The 26,403-nt window shown below is 36.5% G+C and overlaps 1 protein-coding gene across 2 annotated transcripts in view; it reads right to left on the bottom strand.

Moving 5' to 3' along the window:
• Window positions 1-25,956, bottom strand: part of LOC113062046 (syndetin-like) — a 108,238-nt gene extending 82,282 nt beyond the window's left edge. Inside the window, exons 1-9 of one of the 2 annotated variants that reach the window (XM_026231556.1) lie at window positions 25,788-25,956; window positions 24,275-24,343; window positions 18,206-18,328; window positions 17,566-17,637; window positions 13,101-13,154; window positions 8,378-8,448; window positions 6,774-6,891; window positions 6,620-6,655; window positions 4,951-5,033 (exon numbers count right to left, since the gene is read on the bottom strand). In XM_026231556.1, coding sequence (XP_026087341.1) covers window positions 4,951-5,033; window positions 6,620-6,655; window positions 6,774-6,891; window positions 8,378-8,448; window positions 13,101-13,154; window positions 17,566-17,637; window positions 18,206-18,328; window positions 24,275-24,343; window positions 25,788-25,820 — 659 coding nt within the window. In that variant the 5' untranslated portion in view covers window positions 25,821-25,956. The remainder of the gene's footprint in view (window positions 1-4,950; window positions 5,034-6,619; window positions 6,656-6,773; window positions 6,892-8,377; window positions 8,449-13,100; window positions 13,155-17,565; window positions 17,638-18,205; window positions 18,329-24,274; window positions 24,344-25,787) is intronic. The other variant, XM_026231557.1, reaches the window with a different exon arrangement.
• Window positions 25,957-26,403: the final 447 nt, after the last annotated feature.

Here is a 26,403-nt window from a genome sequence, read left to right as displayed (position 1 = left end):
CCCATATACATACATACACATACATATAATCTACACAAAAAATAAGCATTACTTGTGCATTATATAATAATATCGCTCACAGAAGAGAAACTTAAATCTGACAGTAAATACTGTACACAGTATAGTGGAATTGTTAAACAAGTCCTGTTTTGATGCAGTATTAGCAGTGCTTTAAATGGAATGGACCAGTAGCATCTCTAAATTTATCCCTACAAAGTACTGCCAGTAAAAATACAAAATAATAATAATAATCTGACCCATCAAATTCCAAAAAAAGCAGCCCTTAGGGCTACTATGAGGAACTTTGCCGGTGGCCGCGCATAATCATGATCTGACAATTAAAAACAACTGTATTTTATTTCACAAGCTAACTCTGCTTGATATGAGGGACTGCCTTGCCCCTGTGCATAAAACTTTAATTAAACTGCCTCTTCCTTTTCCTCATTCTTCACTTTTTCCTTCTCTCTAAAGGCACTGGATGCAAAAAGAAGTGTTCCAGAAAACTGTTCCAATAAATGGTCTAATTTTGCCACAATGCATGACTCTTGGCATGAGGAACCCCCACGTATACCATCGCCCAGCTGGTGTGCAAAAACAGGAGGTGTTACAATATGCAACGTTCTATTTATATTGTTGTAAAACAGCAGGAGAGGATGTGACCTTCTTGTGAAAAAGCTGATGCCGTTAGACAAGTGATTTTGAGTCCTGGTGTCCTGGATGAGAATGCAAAAGTCCTTTAGTCTGTCTCAATCCATCACAGTGGGCTTTGACTCAATGTGGGTCCCCCTTTTCCTTCAGGACCCGTAGAGGAAACCCAGCATTACGTCGAGCTGATCAATTACTTCCGACTCGCAGCTCGTCAGCTGTGCCTCTCTGTTTCCTTCAGGGAGGCCACGAGAAATCACATTTTAATGAGCTTTCACGATAGGATCCGTTGGACAATAAAAACATTTCCATTTAAACAATCTCTTATCATTATCATGCCATTAGGCATGAACTCACAGAGAGGAAAGACCAAGACTTTTTTCTCGTTTCAGAACTTAAATCCTTTGCTAAAAGCATGGGGCCAGTGAGTCTTAGATGTGATTAAATTAAAGGATGTAGCTGGATTTTTTTTTAAAGTGTTTTAAAAAGTTGAGTATGCTAGGTTGTAAAACCACACAACTGGGCACTCATGTCTCTCTCCAATTACCTCTGCTTTCTTGCACCTGAGCGAGCAGACAACTGAAGTACCTGGTAGAATATGCATTGATATATAGTTCACAACTAGCTGCTGGAAAAGCAACTGCTTGAAAATGTCTTGAAGATGTCCTCAAAATCCAAAACAGGTTTATCTGTGAAATTGTTTTTAAGCTGAAGCAACATGTGAATCACAATTTCTTTACGTTGCAACAGCACATAGTTCATGCCAAGAAAGCAATTGATGGACATCTGCTTTGACTTCACAGCTGTCATATCACAAGAAACCAAATTTCCTTTGATCTTTTGAGATAAGTATTTGAAACGGGAACAAATTCTGTAACCATCAGAACTTGAAACTTCCCATTCAAATAAAGTGCCTGAACTTCTGTACCTGTCTAGTATTATGCAGATGACTTTAATATTTTACATGTCAAGCGGACCATCTGAACTCAACCCAGGCTTTGCAAAAAAGGTTGCTGCTTAATGATGCAGTATTTAATAACTACACTGAACGGCACGTCAAATCTTTGGGCATTTCACAAAAGGAAAACACAGCATTTAGTCATTTATTTTCTACTCTAAAAATTCAGCTGAGAGTAATATGCGTATCGTTTCAGAAAAATGCAGAAAAACCTGTTTTGAATATTTGAAGGTCAGTTAACAGGCACTTTGACAAGCACACCAACAGCAATCCAGCTTTTGACAGTCTCCCCACAGACCCTTGCAACTGCTTGCATTCACAAATCTGTGAGTATGCTTCTTTACGGCATCCCTGTCAATTCTTATTCTCTGTAGTTCTGTTAAAAAGTTTGTACTTATATATATATATATATATAAGCACAGAGAGACACAGATCTGAAATCTGAGTATAATAAAATCTTAGAATTTCAATCTCAAAGGCAAGAAATAAAGTTTACTTAAAAGTAAGGAAATAACCCGAGTTTTATTTCACTCCGTGATATTGACCACAGGTTTTCCTAGACTCCCTAAACTCAGACATGGAGTAGGTCCCTTCTGAAACTCCCGTGCTCAGATTCAAGCAGCATTCTTCCACAGTGACATCAATACCTGCCCGCTCATAGCTTAGAATCTCAATGCTTCCAATTATACATCTTATCGCTCTTCCCTGCAGGGATCGAAATGAGCAAACCACAGTGCTATCACCATAAAAATCATGAGATTCCATCAAACATACTCTTATTAACAAGGGTTGTGGCTCTTGAATAGTACTCCATTTCTCAGAAAGAGTGTGCTGAATTGTAAAACAGGTGGAAGAATTTGCAGTCAAAAGGAAAGTTTTAGTGGTTCAACTGGCGGTGGCTCAATGCAGATGCACACAGCTTTATTAAAGTCAAAGGACATAACCTGCACCAAAGTTCAAGAGGAGAGGCGATGATTTGTAGCTGAATCCTGACCAAAGATGTGAAGAGTGCTGTCAGATTCATACAATTTCGAGCACAAAACAAACAAATGAAAAGAAAAAAAAAGAAGTTATTGCATTACCATACTGACCAAACCAAACTCAGACCATTTGAAACTTCCAGGTAAGGCAATGGTCTCAAACTCTCCTCTTAAATGATCTAAAACTAGTGCTGCATCTATCAATTCTATCTGCATCCCAGCTCAAGATGCTAAGCAGATGTTTGTAAATTAGGGGGAAAATTACAGCCCTTCATTCTCAAACTTATGTCCAAATTTCAAGAACCCTTCAACCTGACTTGTGAGTAATGCAGAGCTGACGTCACACTTTCAGCAGACAGTCGTTTTCACCTCCCTCACTGCTTGTTGGAGACTAATTGCCTAAAAAAACATAAGGCAAGGTGGAAAAACAACATGACAAAACACATGGCTGATACATCCTGAAAAATATTTCACTGCCAGAGTGTTAAACCCCAGTACGCAAAGCCAAAAATGCTTTTTTTAGTCACTCTGTATCAGAGTAACGCACAAACATATGAGAGCACATCATTACATAAACAAGTAAACGAGGAGGAAGATCAAGTGGCCAATCAGCTCTATATTGTCTCAGGCTCACATATATCACAGCTATGCTTTTATCAATGACAGTGTCTTATGGAGTGTGGTCTGTCTGTCTGTCTGTCAGTCAGTATCTATCCAATCTCACTCCTAATAACTTTAAGTGGCCAGAGTGTAAGTAAATGGGACCGTTTCCTTTTTTTTTTAAATTACAACTCCTTCATTGCAGGCTGTTATGGCTGTGTGCAGCTTTTTTAAGTCCTAACAACTGAAATGCTCAAACAAGGGCAGGGTCCCAAAATAACACTTGCCAATGGCTAAACGGGAGTAAACATTTCGCAAATCAATAAAATGGAGCTGTTGTCCTTTATTTACTTTATTAAGACATGCTTCAATGCAAGAGTAAAGCTATAAAATATCACCTCCATTTTTCCCTCTATATAGCATTGTGGAAAAAATTAAATACATAAAAAAAATGTCAGAATACATTTTTACAGCCAGATATGTACTGTAGTTATGGCATCTACCAACAGGACCATACTATCCAAACTGACCCAGCACCTCAATAGCTGATCAATTTGAAAAATTCTATTCTCCCTTCAAAGAGAGAGCTTTTAAACAGAAGGAAATCACATTGGGTGGGTTTCCATGCACTCGCACGGATATCAATGTGTGCAGAGCAGACTGGATGCTGATCATATACCAAAAACCTCCTGTACCAGCTTAAACAAAGCTGCACTGCAGAGTCACAAAAAGAGAGGGAGAGCTGATGAACAATTGCTAGTCTCCTTTACATGAGACACTGACTGCATCCTCTCTGTCTGTTAAGCCACATCCTAATGAGATAAAGGCATTCCATTAGTGTGGGTCGTGACATATCAATCACTGGAAAGCAAACAGGTGCATTTGTTCCTCCCCATCATACTCACTAATGAAACTTCACAGCTTCAGAACATTATCCTTCAACAGACTGCAGACTCTTTTACACCAGAATGAGAACATCTTGTGTAATAAAAGCGATGCAAAGTCATTAGGAGACAGCGTGTGTGACTATTAATTGTTTTGCTATTTTTAAAATATACAATAATTTAGGTTTCCAAAAAGCTGAAGTGAAAAAAAAACTTTGTCTGAAGAAAGAATTTATTGACAGACATTCAGGTGTGGCTTTGAAAAAATAAATAATAATAAACCAGTTTATTAATGCTTTGGGTACTATTTTCACAAGTGTTTTTCAACAACTGTTGTTTATAATTGACTACAAAAGTTTTTTCATGGCACCTTATAGGTTTTACATCTATACATACCTTTAATTTAAGTAATGCCTTTTATAATGCCCATTAGAGACACGAAAGAGGTGGGCATGGTGGGACACAAATCTGTAGGCTATGTAGTACAACGATAACAGAAAATGGCATTACTGTATATATATTAGTGTATTAAGTACATGCTTCACAATTTTTATTTACAGTGCTGACTCTTTTATGCTGTCAGAATTTGCATAAAAACTCATGGAAAGTTCACTGGTTTCGATAACACCATGGATAGACACTTAAACCCTGGATAGATATAAAAGACATTTGCATATTTTGTAAAACTTATAGGACAAAGCATTAATAAACCTGTTTATTAAGACTTTTTAGCAAGCAACACCTGAATGGCTGTCAACTAAAAAATGATCCTGTATGGATATGGACTGAATACAACCCTACAGAGACTGTTTTAAAAGAATGGCTATGTACAAATGTGATCAGTTTGTTCGCTCACCGATCCAGTCAGCGGTTTTCCACCCACCTTATACAGTTGTAGTGTTTGAAAGTGCTGGCAGCCTTCTGGCATTCTAAACACAGCTGGATGGCGCCCGGATAGTCCTCCTCCTGTAAAATTAAACACTCCATTTTACCTGAATATCTGTCAACATTTTTTTTTTCTACAGGGCATAAAATCGAACAACTAAGCTAACAGTTTAGCGAGTATGTTAGATTTCTATCATAACCCTCACAATGACAGAGCAATCTCATATTACATTTGAAATTTATATTTCGGAGACATAAACAGACTAAACACCACTAGTGAGTAGGGGTGTAACGGTTCACAAAATTCACGGTTCGGTTCGATACGATTCACTGGTGTCTCGGTTCGGTTCGGTACGGTTCGGTACGTTTTAGATACAGCAAAAAAAAAATTGGCAGATACATTTCCTTGATTTAAAAAAATATATATATTTATTAAAACTAACAATGTATGTTTTTTTTGTTGTTTTTTTTTACATTGAACAATGATGGAGCTATTCTTTACCCATCTTTTATGGTGTTTTCTTAGCAGCATACTGTATAAAACAAAAACAGCTCCTTATAAAAAAAATTTAAAATGTTATATTGTTGTAGTAGTTATGAACAAATACAAAGATTTAACTTTTTATATGGAACTCTATAACTCTTTATATTGAGTGTGTTTTTATTCAATTAGTTCTCTATAGGGATTATGTTTTTTGAAACAAAGCAGGAATTATGGTCTGGCTGAAATGGGCTCGTGAAGGAATATTGTAACGGGGCTCAATTACATTAAGCATGTTCTTAAAACCTGCGTTTTCCACTACAGAGTAAGGCGCTCGCTCACTCAGTACGCGCTGAAGACTCGTTGCAAAATGGCTCAAGGGTCTTTCACACAGGACGCAGTATGCGCGGCACTGGACTCTGGGCTCAGCGTTGCCCTTCAGATACAACGCGATTGGCGCTGCACTATGGCAAGAGCAAAGTAGGTTGAGTTTTCAAAACTGCCCGTGCATACGTTCTATTTATAACAGTTCTTCTATCTAATAACGTGCAGGCCTGTTAATAGTAGTCTATCGTACTGCTCAGGAAATTCCGACACAGTACAGTACTAGTCCATTTTGATTTCCGTGCTTGTTTGGATGCCCCGATCGATTGGTAAAGTGCACCCAAACACCAGACCTGTTGGTTATCGGAGGATCTTCTATTTGTGGTCTGTTAAACGCATTGGCCATTTTGCAACGAGCCTTCAGCGTGTACTGAGTGAGCGAGCGCCTAACTTGAGTAGCCTAACATAAACATAGGCTGGTGTTTTTTTTTCTTCTTCGGGGGTGTCAGGGGCGTTGCCTGTTACGTCGTTTGGGTTATTGGGCTACCTTGTTGAACGCATATCATTATATTTCACAATTTTTTTTTTATTTTCCAAATATAATTAATTAGTCCAACGAACCGTTCGGTACATAATGCGTACCGCGTACCGAACCGAAAGCCTCGTACCGAACGGTTCAATACGAATACGCGTATCGTTACACCCCTACTAGTGAGTGTGAGAGACGTGTGAGAGATGTCAATCCAAAGCATCTTCGTCCAGCTAATACATGTTCAGTTGCTTGCAAGTACTTTTTTGGTTATCTTTTACATACAGGGTGGATTTGTTCTGTACATTTGGACAGATTTCTGTGCAAACTTACCTCAAGCATTTCACTCAGTCGAACATCAGTTCTTTGCTGCAAAATAAGCAAAGGGAAGGACAGAGTGTCTGTGAAACTGGGCAGAAGGAAATTAACATGCATAGAGGACTAAAACTCTCGGTTTAGCCATTAACAATGTTGATGAAGTGATTACCAGAGTCTTTATGGTCCTCAAAGACTTCAACAATCCTGTCAACAGCTGCCGTCGTCTCTGATTGGCTAACAGCCCCAGACTGGCTTCAGTGAAGCCTTCTTTAGCAGAACGAAGCTGCCTGAAAGCAGAAATACAGCATTTGTGCCCTTTTCTACTGCTCAACGAAACTTTAAGCAATAGTTGGCCTAAGAATGAAAACATTTATTCATTTCTGCATGTTGTCCTAAAACTGAATGAGTACAAAAACAAAAGAACTGTTTTCCATGTTCTTTTTCAAAGAATTACAATATGTGGGAATTGAAGCATCAAAAGGACAAAAACATTAGCATAGTACTATAGTCCGTACAACTGGTGTGCCATATTCTAATTATTCTGAAGTCACAAGATAGCTTTTTGAGGGAAACATGAGAAATGTATGCTGTTATTTTCAGAAAATCTCAACATTATATCTGCAGTATAGTATTCTCCCATAGAAAACTGTGGCAGCAGTAAACTCTTTCTTTCTTCTTATTTCTGTCTGTTAGTCTAACAGAACTAATTGTATTATAGTATATCATGCACATTGTTACCTATAGTAAACATAACATTTTAGGATATTATATTACAGCATAAAAAAATTACCAATGATTTCTTGAAGCCTTAAGTACCTTTAGCGTAAATATTGCATTGTCTTGCTATTGTCCTGCATTGTCCTTCCTTAAAGGTGCTGTATGTAAGATTGACACTGAGTGGTTGAACTAGGTATTGCAGTCCAAATTCAAAATATTGAGAGGGGTTTTTTTCCACCTGGCCCCTCCTCCTCCTCAGACTTGACACACACGCAGGTTGCCAGATTGACGACACCAACAGGAACGAGCGCACTTGACGATTAATGAATTTTAATACGCTTTGTTTTCCGCCAACTGCCAACCGGGGTGCCAAAATACAAACTGGCAGTTGACGGGTTTCACAAACCAAAACAGAGACCGACATTCCGTCCCAGAACACACATTTTCAAAGGAGAATAACTGACTGTAGCATCGTTTTTCAGATAAACAAATATGTTAACTTAGCATGTTTCTTAAAAATCTGCAAACATAGTACGGTATTTGCTTTAGTAGTGTCAAAAACTTACATACAGGACCCTGTGTTTAATTTTCTCTCAACTTCCATACACTGTGATCAAGCATTTGTAATTCTTGAAAGTTCATGAGGGAAGTGAAGAGGTTAAATTCATGAAGAAATTATACATTTGATTCTTTCATGTCTCAGGGATTTGTTCTGATTGATCTAGTTCAACTCGCTGATAAATCTGAAATGAATGCTGTAAATCTCTTGCATGTCTGTTTCTCACAAAAATGTGCAACTTCAGAAACCTTGGAACATAGTCCACGAGTCGTTCAGACAATTTTTTTTATCCTACATTTAAGCACTTATGTTTTATTTTTGAAACCTGAAAACTCCTGTCGGCATTTAAGTAAATTTTCTCTTTTTTTTCTTTTTTCGTCCCACTTAAGTAAACAAGTCAGTTTTAAATAAAATATGGGTGAAAAACGGTAACACAGCTTTCATTTATTACTATTTATGTACTATTCCTTTAAACCTGATTTGCAAAAGTGTCTGACCTTCGTGCATTAGTGCAGATGACTGCAGCCAGCTGCAAGTTGGTCTGCAGAGATGTCACTCTCTCGAGCTCCTACAACACAACAATGATTTTCAAGTTTTATGACAGTTTATCCAAAACATTAGACAAACACTACTTTGGCATCCTTTGAAGTAAACAAGACAAATGAGACAATGGCTAAAACCTTCCCTCCATATATCAGGATATTACCTCTCACGGATAACTGTGATTCTAACCTACTATATGCTTATTGGGTTCAAACCAGAGATGTTCTCTTCTATTAGTCTATTAGTTTTTCAGGCCTGTTAGGAACAATGAAGCAAGAGAGATGACAATGGTGACAAGGTTTTTAGTATAGGAATGAGAAAGGCAGCACAATGAGAAAGAACACGCTCCCTAAGCCTACACCGACATGAACTAACACACAGTTGCCAGGTTTTTCTCATGCAAGGGCCTTCCTTCGCAGCATTCTGGGTTTTTGATGAGCGCAGCTGTCGCAGCCTGAGGTGAGCTCACACCGAGTGACCCAGTCGTTCGACGCACATTAGGTCGGGCCAACAAAGAGCCAGCCTTCAGCACTGAAACTTCATTCCAGTGTCGCGTTAAAGACATTTTTTTGGCCAAAGAATATGAGGTGGAAATAACTGATTCCACAGAGACAGCAGCAGAAACAGTGGATCCTTATGCAAGGCATATCAAGAAGAACCATTCATTTTTCAGAAGACTATCAAATACCCCAGAAGATCCGGGAAGGCTTCTGGGAGATGAACAGACTGTATTGAGCTTTAAGTTGGGTGCCTGGAGAACATCCTGCAGACTAAAGTACCATATAATAGATGACAACACAAACAGGAATAAAACAAAGTCTAGTGTTTGATTTTCCCTGCTGTTCAGTCTACCGACAAACACATGGAAGGCGTGAGGGTGTCTTTGCTGAGGAAACACAGGCTGGTCGTTTAGCCAGGCATCTGCAGAATAAATCTGTGTGATTTATTCAGAGGAATCTCGGTCTCTGTGAGACGGAGAGCTTTTGAAGTGCCCTTGGAGTTGCCCTCGCTAGAGCAGGAAGCTGAACCCAGCCATAGCTCCGCTGAGTCATCCGGTCCTTAAGGAATTGAATTGAATTGAATTAAGGAATCCAGTGGGCTTCGGAGCTCGAACAAGAGTGACTCACTGCCTCCACACATGGTCGTCACTGTCCTGTTCTGAGAACTAAATCCCATTCTGAACACAAAAATGTGTTTAATCAAACCAAATTCTATAATTAAATTCCCTCACAAATAGAATTAAATATAACCAAGACCAGTAGCGTGTTTAGGCCACACGCAATTTTTAGGGAGGCCCCCGCAGAACGCGATTTTTAGGGGGCCCCCAGGGACCGCCTGCTTAGAGCCCCTAAAACTCTAAACATGCCCCTGACAAAAGACATATAATTGCCAATGCCAGTCACTGCAATTTTGGAAGTAATTCATGCCCTGCTTAACTCTTTCCCTGCCAGTGTTTTTTTTTTTTTTTTAAGCTGCCAGCCACCAGCAGCATTTTTTAATTTTGAATTTTTGCACCAAGAATATTTTGTTTGTATGAATATCTGAACATGCAATATTTCAATATCAGCTTAAAAACCTAAAAAAAAAATTTGCTAGCTTCATGCAATCTTTATTTTTATTTTATTTTATTTTATTTTTTTTAAACACTTCAATCGGGGTAAGTTTCGTTATTAAAAAAGCAACATTTTAAACAAAAAGCCAAGAAAATCTGATTCAAGACCAGATCAAGAATGATGCTCAAAACACAGCTTGAATAGATCCTATCGTCATTTCATGCAGTAACATTAGGCAATTTACACATGCATCTGCTTACATATACAATCGCTTGTTTCTGCTGCTTCTTAGTTTTTGATCCAGACATTCAATACTATTTCAGAAGATAAAAAAATACTATTTCCAGTGAAAACACAGAAAGCTCCTTCAATTGCAGGGAAGCGTAATCTTATGGAAAATTCTGTCAATGGCAGGGAAGGAGTTAATCAGTATTTTGTTTTCCAAGAATTACACAAGCAAATTCAACTTAATTTATCTTGTTTTTTTATTTGTATTTTTTTATATTCCTGAGGATGAAGATTTCCCATGCAGATTCACAATGAGTTTAAGTTGTTCACGCTAATTCAATGTACTGACCAACAGAAAGCTGCTTGGTTTGAAGGTCTTCAGCACAAGTTGTGCTTCATACATCGCTTCACTAGTAATAAACTATAGACCTTCTTGGTCAGGATGATATTTATAATGATAACTCCAACATTACATTTTTAATAACTGTTATAATTTTAAGAGAACTAAAAAAAAAAAAAAAAAAAGTCCACCCCACAGCTATAACATCAACAGACAGAGGAACATGTTCATCACTTCCAGTATATATTTTTTTCTTTCTTTCTTTTTTTCAGGTGATAAATGAAAAAATGTATTAATTAAAAGCCAATCAGAATCCACCTGACTTTAAAGACTTCAACCATTTAAAGTAAAACTTACAATAAACAGAACATTGGTTTCTATGCTGATATCGTCAAAGTACAGCAAAGTTTTGGAAAAGAATCCAAGTGATGTGATCAATCCTCTCATTGACTTTTTTGTGTGAGAGGCACAAGAAAATCTAAAAGCATGGGTGGCCTATAATACAGCTCAAAAGCATGGCTGAAATCCCATCTTATTCTGAAAGACCTGGGACAAATGCAGGCTGCTGAGGTGTAAAATGGCTTGTGGTAAAACACCAGCAGAGTTAAAAGCTCTTCAAAAGGAGGAACACAAATAAGCACATTTTTCTCTACATCCTTTTGGCGAGTTAATATCCGTTTTTTAAGACAGCAATGATTTAAAAACAACACTGACTCGTAGTTTTTGACTATCTATGACTGGGTTTTCAGAAGCGTATCTTATTAGGGTTACAAGGCTGATCTAAAATTCAACATTCAAAACATCAGCTTCAGCTAAAAGGAATTACTTCAGTGATGTGAATGTATTTTATTCAGCGTGCATCCTCAACATTGTATAAAAACATCTAAGAAGGCATGAAATATGTCATTGTCCTACTCAATGACTAATGCAAGAAGAATATCTAATGCTTTTTGTGTATACTTACAATGACTCAAGGGCAATTTGCTGTGACATGACTGTAGCAGCAATCTCTAAATGTTTTCTGTTCCGCTATCCATCACAAAAACTGAGATTGAGGTCATAAGATGAATATCTTCATTCCATTTTTAGATGAAGACGTGTGATAGGTCAAACATGTAGTTTCTAAGCCACCAGCATCACCAAAAGGAACTGTCTACAGTATAACTGTATTTCTCCCTTTGTGACTTCATCAGATTGACAGTGAGATGGGCTGTAGAATTTGAAACCACATTTGAACAGCAATCTGAACTCAGTTTGGTTCTCTTATGTTAAACAAGGCATTATCAAGACAAAAACTGACTATCGCATCCATCAATGAAGATGATGCATCAAGACTATCACTGAGGATTCATCAAGAGTGGGGGCAACACACCAAACAATTCCATCCACACATCAAGTGTGAGGTGGAAATCCTGGCACAGGATCAAAGCCAAGCATTTCAAGCTGTGAATATCTTTAAGAGAGATTTCAAAGTGATCCAAAGTGATCCACTTTTAAAGGGATTCACAGTGATTTTTTTTAAGGATGTGGGAGAAACCAGCGGCAAGAGGACACAGAGCATTGGTCTTCTACTTTGAGCCCAAATTGCATGAAAATATTCATTTGAGATAAAAATGGCACGGTCTCTTCAGCCTCATCTGCAAAAAACACTGCACAAATCTTATTTTAACAAATACGTATTTAGAGAGTTCAACAGTTTTATCACCAAGGAAACTAGGATGCGGTTGCAGTCGTCATGAGATGTTAGATGTCAAGGTTAGCATGAGGCACTTACAGTGGAATTGAATGGGAACCATTTTTGGAGGATTTATAAGCAGAAATAGGAAGTTAATAATTTTATGAAAGCACTTACATTAATTCTTCTGTTAAAACTAGTGTATAATTTGAGCTGTTAAGCAATCAATTTTCAGTTCTTTTAGAAGGGTTTCTGCAGGTAAGGGACATTTACAACTTAAGACCTTTTTAAAATTAAGTACTTAAAGATAACAAGATATCAATATGATCAATTTAAATGGCTAGGGAGCAGACATTGAGCTGTATTTACAACACGTTTAAGTTGAAAATACAACTTCCAACAGGTCTTTTATTTACTTCTTAGTTTTTTTGAGAGCTCTGCTCTCAAACCATGGAGTAAGGATGATCAAATTTAGAAAAGATAAAAAAAAAAAATGTAAAAAATGGTCTACTCCACTGAGAGATATTTGTTCTGGTTTTAAACAAACTCACTTAATTTTATTAATTTTTTTCAGAAAACAAGTTCTTCATAATTTTATTTTGCATTCAAATTAAACAATGTCTTGTACTGAAAACAAGACAGAAATAATGAGGAAGATACACATTTTTTGCAGAGCATGCAACCTTTAATGCCATGACTTTATGGATATAAGACTTTCTGCTCTGATTTAGGATCTTTTAAGGCTTTAATTTGTGGGAGGGCAAAAACATGCCATAAATACTGTAAATCTGTTTCCCTGACCTTGATGAAAAAGGAACAGTAATATTTTGACTGAATTTATCCTGCAGACCTATTTTTCTCAGATGTGCCAGGCTGCTTACCTTAACATAGGAAGGCTGTTTCTCCAAAATGAGGTCTGCCACTTTTTTAGAAACCTGTAAGATGAGAACAGAAGCTAAAGGTTAACATCTGTGCGACCTGTCCAACTGGCTTGTGCATTTAACACCTCTTTTTAATCATTTTACGCCATTAGCGGAGGCTTTAAAAGTAGTAAAAAAACAACAACAAAAACATAACACTTGAGACCTTTAATTGAATTGAAGTCTATTTTAGGCTTTTCATGTCTTCCACACCTGCAACAATGACTCTATAACAATATAATAAATGTTTTCTCAGGGCATTCAAACATTCGGAGGGTAATAATGGCTCCACGTGAGGTCAAGTCATAAATATAAGGCACACTGTGGCACGCTTTGATCGATATGTGCGTCACATGTTGGGGCTGTCAGGAACGAGAGGATGGGACGGCTGTGACGTGTTGGAGTGTCGTGAGATCTGAACAGATGGCAGACTCAGCTGAGCAGCGGCGTATGTTAGCAGATCTCAATGTGCGAAAAGCTGAGACCGACTGGCAGGAGAGCTCTGGGTAGAGTGTGTGTGTGTGTGTGTTATAAAGACAACTGAAAGAAACATTTTCAAGAGCACCTCAACTTGCTCTTACATATGCATCAGCTCTTGGCTCTTAAAGGAATAGTTCCCCAAAAATTACAATTCGGTCATCATTTACTCACCCTCATGTTCTAAACCTGCATTATATTCATAACAGAACATATTCTGCAGAATAAGCCTGAACGATAAACATAAATCAATGAATTCCAAAACTGACTTTTATTACAAGAAGTATATATTTTGTGTTTCCACAGAAGAAAGAATCAGACCAGGGTTATTACTGTTCACTAAAATAAACAAAGCATTAAAAAATTGCTACTTAATAATTGTTAACTGAAATAAAATGTATAATGGAAGGGGTCCTATAATCCTTATTCACTTTAGTTCCCGTAGGACTTTAGTTTAGTTAGTCGGTGAGTAATGATGCTGTTCAAGCATAAAACATCTGCAAGGTTACAAAGTTCAAAGGCCACTCAAAAAAGGAGATATTCTCTATTCTCTACTCTATATATTTCATAAGGAGAGGTTTCATCAAAACAGCTAAAACAAGTCATTTGAGATACTGGGAAGAAAGGTGCTGCAATAAAAAAAAAAAAAAAATATATAATAATAATAATAATAATAATATATTTATAATAATATGGAACCAACAAGCATGAAAATCTATTCTAGTACACTTCAAAAACTAAATCAAGACTTCGTAAAAAGACAAATATATATATAAAAAATACAAGTTACAAAATTACACAAAGATACAAATAAATGACTAAAACTTTCACTAAAATTATATTTAAAAAGTATAATAGTATCTCATTATACTAAAGTAACACTGATACAGGTTTTAAGAGTGTGAGTAAATGACAGAATTGTCATTCTTGGTGAACGATACATTTAAGCCACATTTTTCTAACCCATTATTAAAATCACAAGCTGTAAAAACTGAAAGATAGAATGTTATTAACGGCAAGCAAATTTACCTATGGAATAAGTAATGGCAGTTTGACATTCTGTAAGATGACCTCATGATTTTCACATCTGTGATTTTCACAAAGCTCACTGCTCCACCTATTGGTCATTCATTTTTGTAAAAGGCCCCACAGGACGGATCGATGCCAGAATGAGAAAACAAGCTGTGAGGCGCCTTCCAGTGAGCTTTTTCCCAAAACGACAAGACAGAGACTTTAAAAGCAGGTGCCCAACACACTCTGCCTGACTTCGATAGGCCAAACACGAAGGCAACCAGCCAAAGCTGTCAGTCAGCGAGGCACAAGACTCTCTGTATGCCTTCTCGCAGCCAACTGTGAGTGATTCCTGCATGGGTAATAACTCTAATTAGAAATCTATTAACCAGAGCTTGCACCAGAGCAGTAAACAGCCTGTAATTTTCTCTACCGCTGGTTTTACAAATCCATAATACAGCGGGAGGACCTGCATTCTAATTCAGCCTAACTTACAATTCAACCTTATTTTTCAATTAGGACAATTTATCTTAAGGACATAAACAAATATTACTTAATTCTATTCATCATTAATATTTTTCATTTCAGCTAATGACTACAAGCAAAGACTTCTCCCTATTCATCTAATCAGCTAAAACAGCATTAGATTTAATTAGGACTGGAAAGAAAAACTCCATTAGACAGTACAATGAATACAAAGGCTAGCAGTAAACAAGATATCTGTTGGGACCTGGTCAATAGGTTTTCATTCATTTCATTCAAGTGAATCGATTGTCATTCACTGTCAGATACAACAAACAATAAGATGCACATTTAAAAAGCATGCATTTAAGAATTAATCACATGAATCCTTATGAGTTGTTAAATATGGAACTGGGGTAATTTCTGCCATGTTAAAAAACTAATTCCAGTTCATAAGGTGTTCATTGATTAAATTCCAGAAGTTGTAAAAGTGCACAAACAGTCACTTTCAAATATTTCTCACACAACTTCATCCTTGCATCAACCAGAAAAAGAAAGCAAAAAAAAAACATTTACAGCTTGGTTTAGTATGTTTTTGAAAGAAATCTCTTTTTCTGAATTTATTTGATCAAAAATACAGCCAAAACACTAATTTTGTGAAATATTACAATTTCTCATTATCAATATTAAAAACAGCTGTGCTCCTTAATATTCTTCAGAATTCTTTGATGAACAGACCATTCAAGAGAACAGCATTTATTTTAGAAATCTTTTGTAACATTATACTTTTGATCAAATTAATGTATACTTGCTGAATAAAAGTATACAGGGAACACGTTAGGTAAAAAAAATGTAGCCTGAATGTACTGTAAGTCACTTTGGATAAAAGTGTCTGCTAAATGCATACATTTCATTAAATTTTTTAACAATTTTAGTATATAAATATTAATTAAATGTTCAGCAACAAATCCTTAGTGGGTAAATGACTGCTAAGAATGTTGTCAATGCAGATAACTTCTTCCTGCCCTCCAAAAAAAGATAAAGAAACAAGCTTATACTGAAACACACTTGCATTACAGGCAAGTAATTAGCTCAGTGATGAGTTCCTGCCCAAGAAGTGTCAGAGCTGCGTGTTTGCAGAAGAATAGGCTGCCACCTCCAATAGACCAGATGGATTTCTCTCCCACTGACCCATCAAATCCACAATAACCTACATCTGCCAACGAAACATTCAGAAACTGTGCATATGGGCATTCCAGAGAGAGCCATCTCCAAAATCATTTCAGATGGGCTGAGAGAGAAAACGCATCATTAATGTCAATAAGGCCACGTTCTCTTATGTAAATGACACTGGAGAAGCTTGCATAAATCATGAATAAAATACCACACCATGTGAGCGTCCTTAGTGAGAATTAATGGCATTCAGCAGGAAGTTCACCTCACACAGCTCCTCCTGTGAAGCCTGCAGCTGTTTGTCATGACCCAGGATCAGCATTTGAGGACAGGACCCCCCCTCGCCGGTGACCCGAGGGCCGCTGCACTGCCAGTAAATGGGCTACCCATGGCAGGCCACTACAGATAGCATCAGACGGATTCATTGGGTACCCCCAAGGATTCAGAGGACCGTATCTTTTACCCTAAAGCCGATAAGACAGCTGTGCGTAAGCAAGCATCTTAAGCCAGAAACAACCAAGACAGAGGATGGCATTCCTCTTTTCATTTTTTCTCTAAGGCTGCAGCCAGCAGTGAACTGTGTATCACCCAGGACCAAGACAGAATGTGTTCACGCGTTCACAAGCACACTACACCATGCATTGGGAAGTGGTAAAAACACATAAATAAAACAGTGACGTTTGCAGCAGGATGAGATAAATAAATATTTAAAAAAACTTTGCAGAACATTTAGAATGATAACTTCCATGCGCCAAATTTGTCACAGGATGTGTTTATTTCTAAAACTGTAAGTGCTTGGTGTAACGAGAAAAAAAAAAAAAAAAAAATCATAATATAAATCAAATTTGACTGTACAAAAAAAAAGTTTTGAAAGTTTTTCCAAAGCTCAGTGGGGAAAAAAGTCTGTTCAGACATGCACATGGCAAAAGTTCTTCATTAATATTTTTTTTTTTTCATTGTTCAAATTCATGTTAAAAGTGTTTTATATAGATTTTAGTCTGACTGATGAGTTTTAAGATAAATACAATTTGTTTTTAAACAGTTTGTGCTTCTTCATTAGTAACAATGTCAAATACTAACTATTAGCCTTTATGAGAGGAAACTAAACTGAACTCAAATCATCATGATACAAAGTCTTGTCATAAAAGCATTTTATCAATGTATGACCCATAAACAAAACAGTATCAGTTATGATGCAACAACAGCCTGTCATGTCATATGTTTCCAAAATGAATGCTGCAAACATCTTTTGAGAGAGTGAGGTAATGTACCTTTTAAAGACTTCTCTGCATGTAATACTTACGGCTGCTTGTTGTCTCTTCAGCTTATCTCTGTACTCCTCAAGCTCCAGAAGGTCCAAATCCGGTGGGAGTTTCTATTGGGCAAACATTCACAAATACAGATTAAAAAAAATATATATTTATTCTTACTGTAAGTTCATGAGTTTAACCACTGTGACAGATATCCCTCACACAGGCAAATCATCTCCAACTCTGAAGAGCTCTATGAACAACAGCAGCTGAACAGAGAAACTAAATTTTACTTGAGATGCAGCCCAATTTTATTTTAGAGGAATAAACAAATAATACCCAATGCCCCATGCTCAAACAAAGAAACAGTGAAAACTCAAAAGTCTGGACTCGGATAACAGTAGTTACTTGCCTCTTGTCTGTTATTGTCATTCAATGCAGATTTTTCAATGCACTAACAAATCTAATTAGATTTCATATTTGCGAGACATGAAAAATCCATCAATCAGCTTTGACTGCAACCTTATATATAGATATCTTACCTCATACCTATTCTTAACAACTACTTTACTAATTTATTAAAGGCAAAAGTCTTAGTTAATAAAATTAGTTAATTCTGAGAAAAGTAAAGTGTGACCAAAAAAAAAAAAAAATCTTACAGATTCTGCAAATGGTGTAAAAGATAATACACACCTCAAGCTCGTATTGCACCATGTCAAAGGAGTCACTGGAGAAGTACACTTCCTCTATGCTATCAATGATTTCCTGTTCTGCCTGTGGATCCGTGGGCTGTTCTCTCAGTTCCCTCAGTTCCTCCTGTGGGGAGAAAAAGAGAAATAAGAATGATTATTGGCAGGAAAATCTCACTACTTTTGGGACACCACACCATTGTGGGGAAGCTTGCCGTGAACCTAAAAACAGGGTTTGAATATTGATTATTTCTAACGTCTGGCTTGTTGCCAAGCCGAGTGCAAAGATTAAGTAGTCTTAGCACCCATCCCTGAGGAACACCCTTCATGAACCTTAAAGAGGATCAGAGCAGGAGCATCAATTTCCCTCAAAACAACTTGAAGAAACAAAGTCGTCCTCTTTTCTTTGAAGAGGGGTGCTGAGAGGCTCATTACAAATGATTCACATGACGTGATGCAATGTGGTTTAAACAGTTCCATGATTAAGACAAACTTACTAAGCCACAATGAATTACAAGTGCAGATGTGGAGGCAATGCTTAAAAACCCTTCAACTACAACCAAAAAAAAGAAAAAATACAAATCACAGAAAGCATTCCAAATCAATAAACCACTTATTCATGTTTGACACTACTGAAAGAACTCAGGGTTGGACATTTGGTAATATATGAAGGCTCTTCCTATAAAGTGTTCCTGTAGCTCAAGTGGTAGAGCATTCCGTTAGCAAGCAAGCGCAAGGTTGGGGGTTAGATTCCCCGGGAACACATGATAGGTAAAAATTGTTAGCCTAAATGCACTGTAAGTCGCTTTGGATAAAAGCGTCTGCTAAATGCATAAATTTATTTAAATTTAATAAAGGCTGCAATGTGATGTCATTGAGATAGAAGCTGAGGAATGATTTGGCCTGAAAGACTTTAATCACCTCAAAGACACATGATGCAGTGTGTATGCAGTGCAGTCTGATGTAGGCAGCGCTGTGAGGGAGCGTGGGTGAACTCACTGAGGAACGGCACCAGCATCAGCATCAACAGGGGGTGGGGTGGTATGAGTCATTCTCCACTGGTACACGCACAGCAAGAACAAAAGACAAAATCCTTGGGCTCACTTGTTATCATTAGGTTTCAAAGACACCTTGAAATCAAATCTGGACATTTGTGGCTATTAGTAAGTCTAATAGCTTTGAGGTCATCAATATATTTACAAGTGTACTCAGGGGCATAGCGTCTGGGTATGCAGGGTATGCAGGTGCATATAGGTCCGGACAGATTTGTCCTTTCTCTCTCTCTTTCCCCCCATTGCACAGCTGCTGTTGCAGCCATTAAAATAGTTAGGTTTTGGTTTTTAATGGCAAAGTGGCTAGATTTCTTTTTTGTTTCTTTATTAAGTTAATTCAGAAATATGTTTGGAATTTATTATAATTTTTTTTGTTAAAGTTTTTATTTTTTTAAAGTAACAATGGCAGACAGTGAGTTGATCACGTTAGCCTTCTCAAGTCAACATGACTTCCCTAGAATAAAAAGACATATGGTTGTCCCTTTTATTGTTTTTAAATATTTTTGCATTTCAAATAACTTGCTTATTTTATAACAACTTCTGTATAAATGAGTACATCTTTAAACTACCGTAGAGTTTAGTATAAAATATTTTTCACTTTTTGACTTTTCACAGAAAATCTACAGCAAACTATTTGTTTCAGTACTACAGGTGTTTAAGAAAGTCCTGCAGTGATTTTGGTGCCTTGAAGAGTTTGAGTTGAAAATAACAGCTTTTTTTTTACCCCCCTTGGGGGATTACACATGAATTTATACAGTGTGTGTGGGCATGTGAATGTGCGCACACACTCTGCTTCACAGGAAAAAATCTACTCTGTGGGAGAGATAGTTCCCAGGGGGTTACAGAACAGTACGTGTGAGGGGCTAAATCTTAAAAAACTTTACAAAATTTCTGGGTCAAATTTGATTTATTGATCTACCAAAAGCTGCATAACATCCTGAAAGGCCAAAGGTGAAAAAAACATAATTGGTTCTAAAAATGAAGTTTTACAGATGTGGGTGTACAGATGGGTCTTTTTTTGTTTGTTTTTATGGGTATTTCTGTAAAACATTGTTTAAGCAAAAAGCGGAAACTATGTTGACTTTATAACATTTTCTTTACTGAAATCTAGGTAAGTGCATGAGCAACTGTCTGTTGGTACTAATAATAAAAAAAACATTCATAAACAACTTCTCGGATTGATTTTGCAAGTTAGTACCACATGAAGAATAAAAAGGGCCTAGTGAATCCCTCACCTAAATCTCACCATTAAAACAGAATGCTTAAGATGGCGCTGTGGATAAAGTTATGCATCCCACGAGATAAGGATCGGTTCTTTAGCATATGTTGCATAGATTCTTGAGTTAGCTTTAAAAACATTATTATTAAAAAAAATCTGTTCACTTTTTAATACTTTCCACTTTCCTGCAGACCAGCAATTTTTTAACTTTTACATGTCTTCATTTAATAGAAATTTTATATGAATATGTGAAAGCCCCTTTTAAACAGCTTTCTTAAATAGCAACAAACTAGGTGAGAATGAAAAGTTTTGCAACAAATTAAGTGTGAATGAAGTCTACGATTCGATGGGATGAGATAAAACAAACGGTCACTTGAAAAAAAAAAAAAAACCCAGCCACTCTAATTAAAATGATCACCAAGCCTTTGTTCAATTATCTTTCCATCCCATGTAGACTTCCAATGTTTACCAAAATTAACACCTCTCATCCTTTTATTCCCCCTGCACAGACGGAGACAAATGTGAGTCTATTTGCACATAAAAGTGTGACTCGACGTGCTATCCATCAATCGAAGCTTAGAGGAGTTTGCTGATGAAGGGAAACTGAATGCTGCTGATCAAACGCAGGAGAGAGTGTGATTTAGAATCAGATTAAAAATAACAATGAGCTTTTGTTCACGTGGACTGAGATGAGAGAGAACAGACAGACAGCTACAGCTACATCTGCTACAGGACCTGAGTGAACCCTACTCACACTGCTTTGTACTCGGTCCCTGCTCCAGCTTTTATCTGTGAGATTTTACAAATAACAGACCACATTAAAAATAACCGAATTCTTCCAGATTGCAATATGAAATAGGAGGAAGAGAAAGTTGCTGACTATGAATTTATATGTGGTTGTAACCTCCAAAAGTACCACGCTTTAGAATGAGTCTTATGAATAATATTTTACTCATTACAATTTTCTGCGTAATATGATGATGGTAATGATGACATTAGTCTAATGACGTAAATCAACTGTATAAAATGTTCATTAATTTTCACAGCCATTCTTCAAGAGTTATTGAAAGACTGCTTGATAATGCCTTTATTATGTGATTATAGTGCCATCTAGAGGACATGAGAGATTGTGCAGGGGAAAAAACGTTTTCTGGCCACACAAACATCCCAAATAACATTTTTACAATTTTTTTATCCCATTATTTGGCAAGTTAAAATTACAAAACCTCAAGTCACAAAGCCATACAGCAGAAATGACAGGACATCTGTCAAGCACACAAGTCCCAAAATGAACACTAGCCAAGAACTAAATTTGAGTAATAGATGGCGTTAGAAAATGAAGTAGTCACTAGCCAGTTGGCTTGTGACATTGTAAAATAACACACGGTTTATATAATAATAAAAAATAAACTCAGCACCTGTCACACATCTTTAAAAATCTTCATCCCCCTCATGTTTTAAAATGTGTTGATTCCTGTATACATATACACTACTGTGCACAAGTCTTAGGCCACTGTATTAAAAAAAATAAAAGGTATTAAGACAGTTATCTCCATCTTTTGCTGTAGTGTGTCAGAAGGAAAAATCAGTTTACATTTCCAAACATTTCTTTTGCCATTGCTTGTAATAATTCAGTGAGATTTTTGTCTGGCAACAGCTAGTGCTCCAGACAGAGATCTGATATCTCGCCATCATCCAGTCTGTCTGGAATGACATGAAGAACCAGAAAAAAAACTGAGACAGACTAAATCTGGAAGAACTATGGCAACGTCTCCAAGATGCTTTAGGAAACCCTTTTCTCTGAGATATAAAATACAAATCACATTTGTTAAAGACAAAGAGTAAAAATGCTGGAAAACCAAAATCTTAAATACTGAAGGAGAGAGAAAATCCTTCTTGTAATGTCCTGAACTGAACAATAAGATGGAAAAATCTTGTTTACTTGTTAAAAGAAACTGTTAAAATACAGGATGCTCTCTTAGAATTGTAACTTGAAAATGATAACCTGCAGACAAGGACTTCGAAAACAAAGTCTATTTTTCCTGCACACAATCCTCATAAATGACACAGAAGCTATATTAAGGGCTAATCCATCTTTTTCTAGTACACGCTATGGACAGAGCGCTCATTTCAATGATCAAACACTTCCTCAGTGCCTCAGTCGTTTCAGGAACATATCAAAAGTGTTGGAACAAATCCCACCAGGGATAGAAGCCAGATGGTTCTGAAAATCATTTCCTGAAGAACGTGTAACATTAAAAAAAAAAAAAAAAAAAAAAAAAAAAAGATAGAATAACAATAAACACTCTCCAATGGTGGGAATGAGTCTCCTTGATTTGGGTTACATATGTCTGCAATAACCAGGGACTAAAAGTAAAATAAATAAATAAATAAAATCAGAGCTGCGTTTGAGAGTGTACATCGAGCACTAAAATGACCTCAGAAACCTACAGCCAGAACATCTGAAAGGGTCCTCATCACAGAACGTCCTGCTGATTTAATGGACCTGAGAGGTAGCGCTAGAGGTAATGCACTGGACCATGACCAACTTCCATCTCACTCAATGAAGGCTCAGCCAAAGTCTGATTCACTTTTTTTTTTTTTATATTTCTGAAACGTGAATATAAAGGCATGTCTGATTATCTCTTCAATATATGAAATGTCATTTCACAAAGCTCAACATAAGATGCATTTATTCTAGGGATGCTCATATTGCCAGTTTAACCGTTAACTGAAAGTAAGAAGTAGTTAAAAGGTTTAATTTCTTTTTGCTGCATGGTGAAGAAAAAAAAAGCGCTACATGTATTTGTTAACTCATGGGTGCGTGTTGACACATGCAGCGTGCCTACAGACATATTTCGTTGAGCAATCACTTGCTTCACCTTTACTTAGATTATAGCCTAAAAAGTAGGGCTGCACGATTAATCGCATGCGATTCATCTGCGATTATGAACGCGATATTGTGTAGCTTGTCAGCGAACTACGGCCCTCTCTATTAAGCGCGGCTCCATTTGAAAGCAGGTGATGGACATTTACTGCTAATCACAGAACCGGCTTTACTAACAAGACACGCGTGACAATCGCATGCGAATAATCGTGCAGCCCTAATAGAAAGACACAAACAGGAAGGAGAGCACTAGACAATGAATGAAATGAAATGTGCTGAGTTCTCCGCCAACTGGCGGGTTTCACAATCTAAAACAGAGACCGACATTCCAGCCCAGAACGCATATTTTCAAAGAATAACTGAGCATTGTTTTTCAGATATACAAATATGTTAACTTGTTAGCATGTTTCTTAAATATCTGCAAACATATTATGGCATTTTTATGCTTTAGTAGAGTCAAAAACCTTTGACTTAAAGTAATCATAGAAGCTTTACACTACACAATTAATCTCTTATTAACGTCATGTCTACACGTTCTTTGTTGTAATGTGAGAATTTGCGATCGTGTAGAACTCCGCAGCGGTTGTCAGTCAGGAAAATTACCCAAATTGAGCATCCTGTCTGAGGTTATGTTCTGCATATTTTCTACTCAGACACATCATGACATTTCACAACAACAACAAAAAAAAAACATTCACTGTTATCATGTAATCCAGACCTAGACTGCAATAAACAAGGTAGATTGATTCATCCAGTCAATAAAGACATTTTTCAGCAGGCATCTGACAGCCGTCATAAGTGAGGGCTAAGATGCAAGCTACATAGCATCCTAACAAAATCCATTGACAAATGTGACAGCTTAATGCTGAAAGAGTACAGGATAGGTTTGAGAACATAAACTGATGCATTAGTCACCTTGCTGGGGGACCTGAAGCTCTCCACAGGGCTCATGTCAACCACACTCTCCTGGGGACTCTTCAGACCCTGGCAGAGAAAAGAAGCATTAAACTATAAATATTAGGCAGTGATGTTTGGAGAAAGGGGTGTTGGGATCCTTAAACCAGTAAATCAATCTTTCAAATGCATCCAAATATGACATTCCTAATGCAAGGGACCCAATATATTAAGACCCAATTTATACTGTTTTTAATGTGTGTAAAATATTATTTGGAAAATATGTAATTTATATATATATATATTTTTAAATTTACTATAGTACTGTATTTATTTATTAAAAGTCACATTTTTATTTATATATTCACAAATTATTGCTTACATAATGTAATATACTGTAATCAGTGCAACTGTAAATGCTTTTTCAAAAATAAAACAGGTGTGAGTTGCCTGTGAGTCTGTGACTTATGGAATGTATAGAGCTTTTGTACACAGTGTGTGCTATTGTACAGACCAGGTTTATCTCTCATAGAATCATTCTCATCCAAGAAATTCAAAATGCCCTTCCGAAGGAGTCTGTGTACTTTGTTGTCCATTCATTTTTTATTGTATTATTTTATTTTATTTTTTTATTATTTTTTTGGGTACCCAGAAATTAAAATGCAGTTTCTTCTTTAATGGTTCAAACACTGATGAATAGAATAAGCAGACACAAACTGATTTTAATTATTCGAAATTAATAAAAAATGATAAAGCTTGTTTTTTATAGAGATAAAGGGTTCATTTTCTGCTCTTAAGGTCCCATTCACCAAGATAGTTACTCCTTGAATTTATACATTAACTTTAACGATCCTAAGCCTGTTTTACTCTAAAATATATCACAATATATAAATAAATGTCGCCATTACTTGTGTTACATCATTAAGTTTGCTTAGCAAAGAAGGACGCTTTCTTATTAATCAAAATGGCAAGATGCAATCGAGACTTGCATTTATTACATTTAAATGGACATTGCGTGTTTCTAGTTATATATGTTAAAACAATGTTAAGATACTAATAAATAATACAGTTTCGTTGGACTCTGACTCAGCTGGACTCGAACCCAAAACTACAAGCCAGAGGACGTATTCTTCCCTTGATGTTAACAACACACCGTCTACGTTTATAGTTTTAACATCTATTTATAACAGGTTTGAAAGGGTATTCCTTTAAACATTTTAATAATAAAATAAACAAACTCTATTAAGTAACTGTACATGTAACGTTAAGCTTTGAAAATATTAAGCTACTGTCCAAGAGCTCACCATTATCTTTTAATTTATCATTCAGATATTTCCTTTAATTATCCCATATGCAATTATTTAATGCGTTATGATACAATGAATAAATGTGCATATCTGAGAAAATATAAGCAGTTTTTCTGTTTGTTTGTATTTGTATTTTAGCTAACGTAGCAGGCTAGCTTAATAAAAATGCTTCCGGATTCGTCAGTGAGATCAAGAAGCAGACTGATGTAAGAGGAGAAATAACCCACCTGACGGGCCATCAAAGACTTGATTTTCTGCATTGTATGGCTGAAAACACTAAGCAGTAAACGTTATGTATCCTCTGGTCTTTTTCTGTCAAACGCGATTCACTCCTTGCTGTGCTAGACAGGTGCCATGTTTCACTGTTGGACTCACGTGACAGATGGCTAGTGCAGCATGGGATATGTAGTTCCTCTGATCAACCACATACAGTCTATGATACAGTAGGAGTAGAGCAGTAGACAAAAACTGTTCATTTCTGTTAACACAAATATTGCATAATATTGGTGTGCGCATTGCAGTTCCGCCACATAAATAAAAAATAAAACAAATCATGATTTGATACAGAGGCCTAGTGATTATGACCTAAAAACAGAAATTATAAAAATAAATTAATAATTACAAATAAATTGATTCATGATTTCATTCATAATCTTTTTTAATATTTTTTTTTCATGTCATATTTTAAACCTTTGTCATAATTCTGACTTTTATATCATAATTTCGACTTTTCGAGTGATAATATTTAACTTTTTTCACATTTTGACATAACTATGCTTGTCATAACTTATTTTTATCTCAGTCAAATGTATATTTCCATAATTTACTTTTGCAGCATTTGTT

The sequence above is a fragment of the Carassius auratus genome, chromosome 44, assembly GCF_003368295.1.
Source record: "Carassius auratus strain Wakin chromosome 44, ASM336829v1, whole genome shotgun sequence".
Taxonomy (NCBI): Eukaryota; Metazoa; Chordata; class Actinopteri; order Cypriniformes; family Cyprinidae; genus Carassius; species Carassius auratus.
The sequence above is the reverse complement of the archived record's forward strand: the minus strand, read 5'-3'. Positions and strand labels throughout refer to the sequence as shown.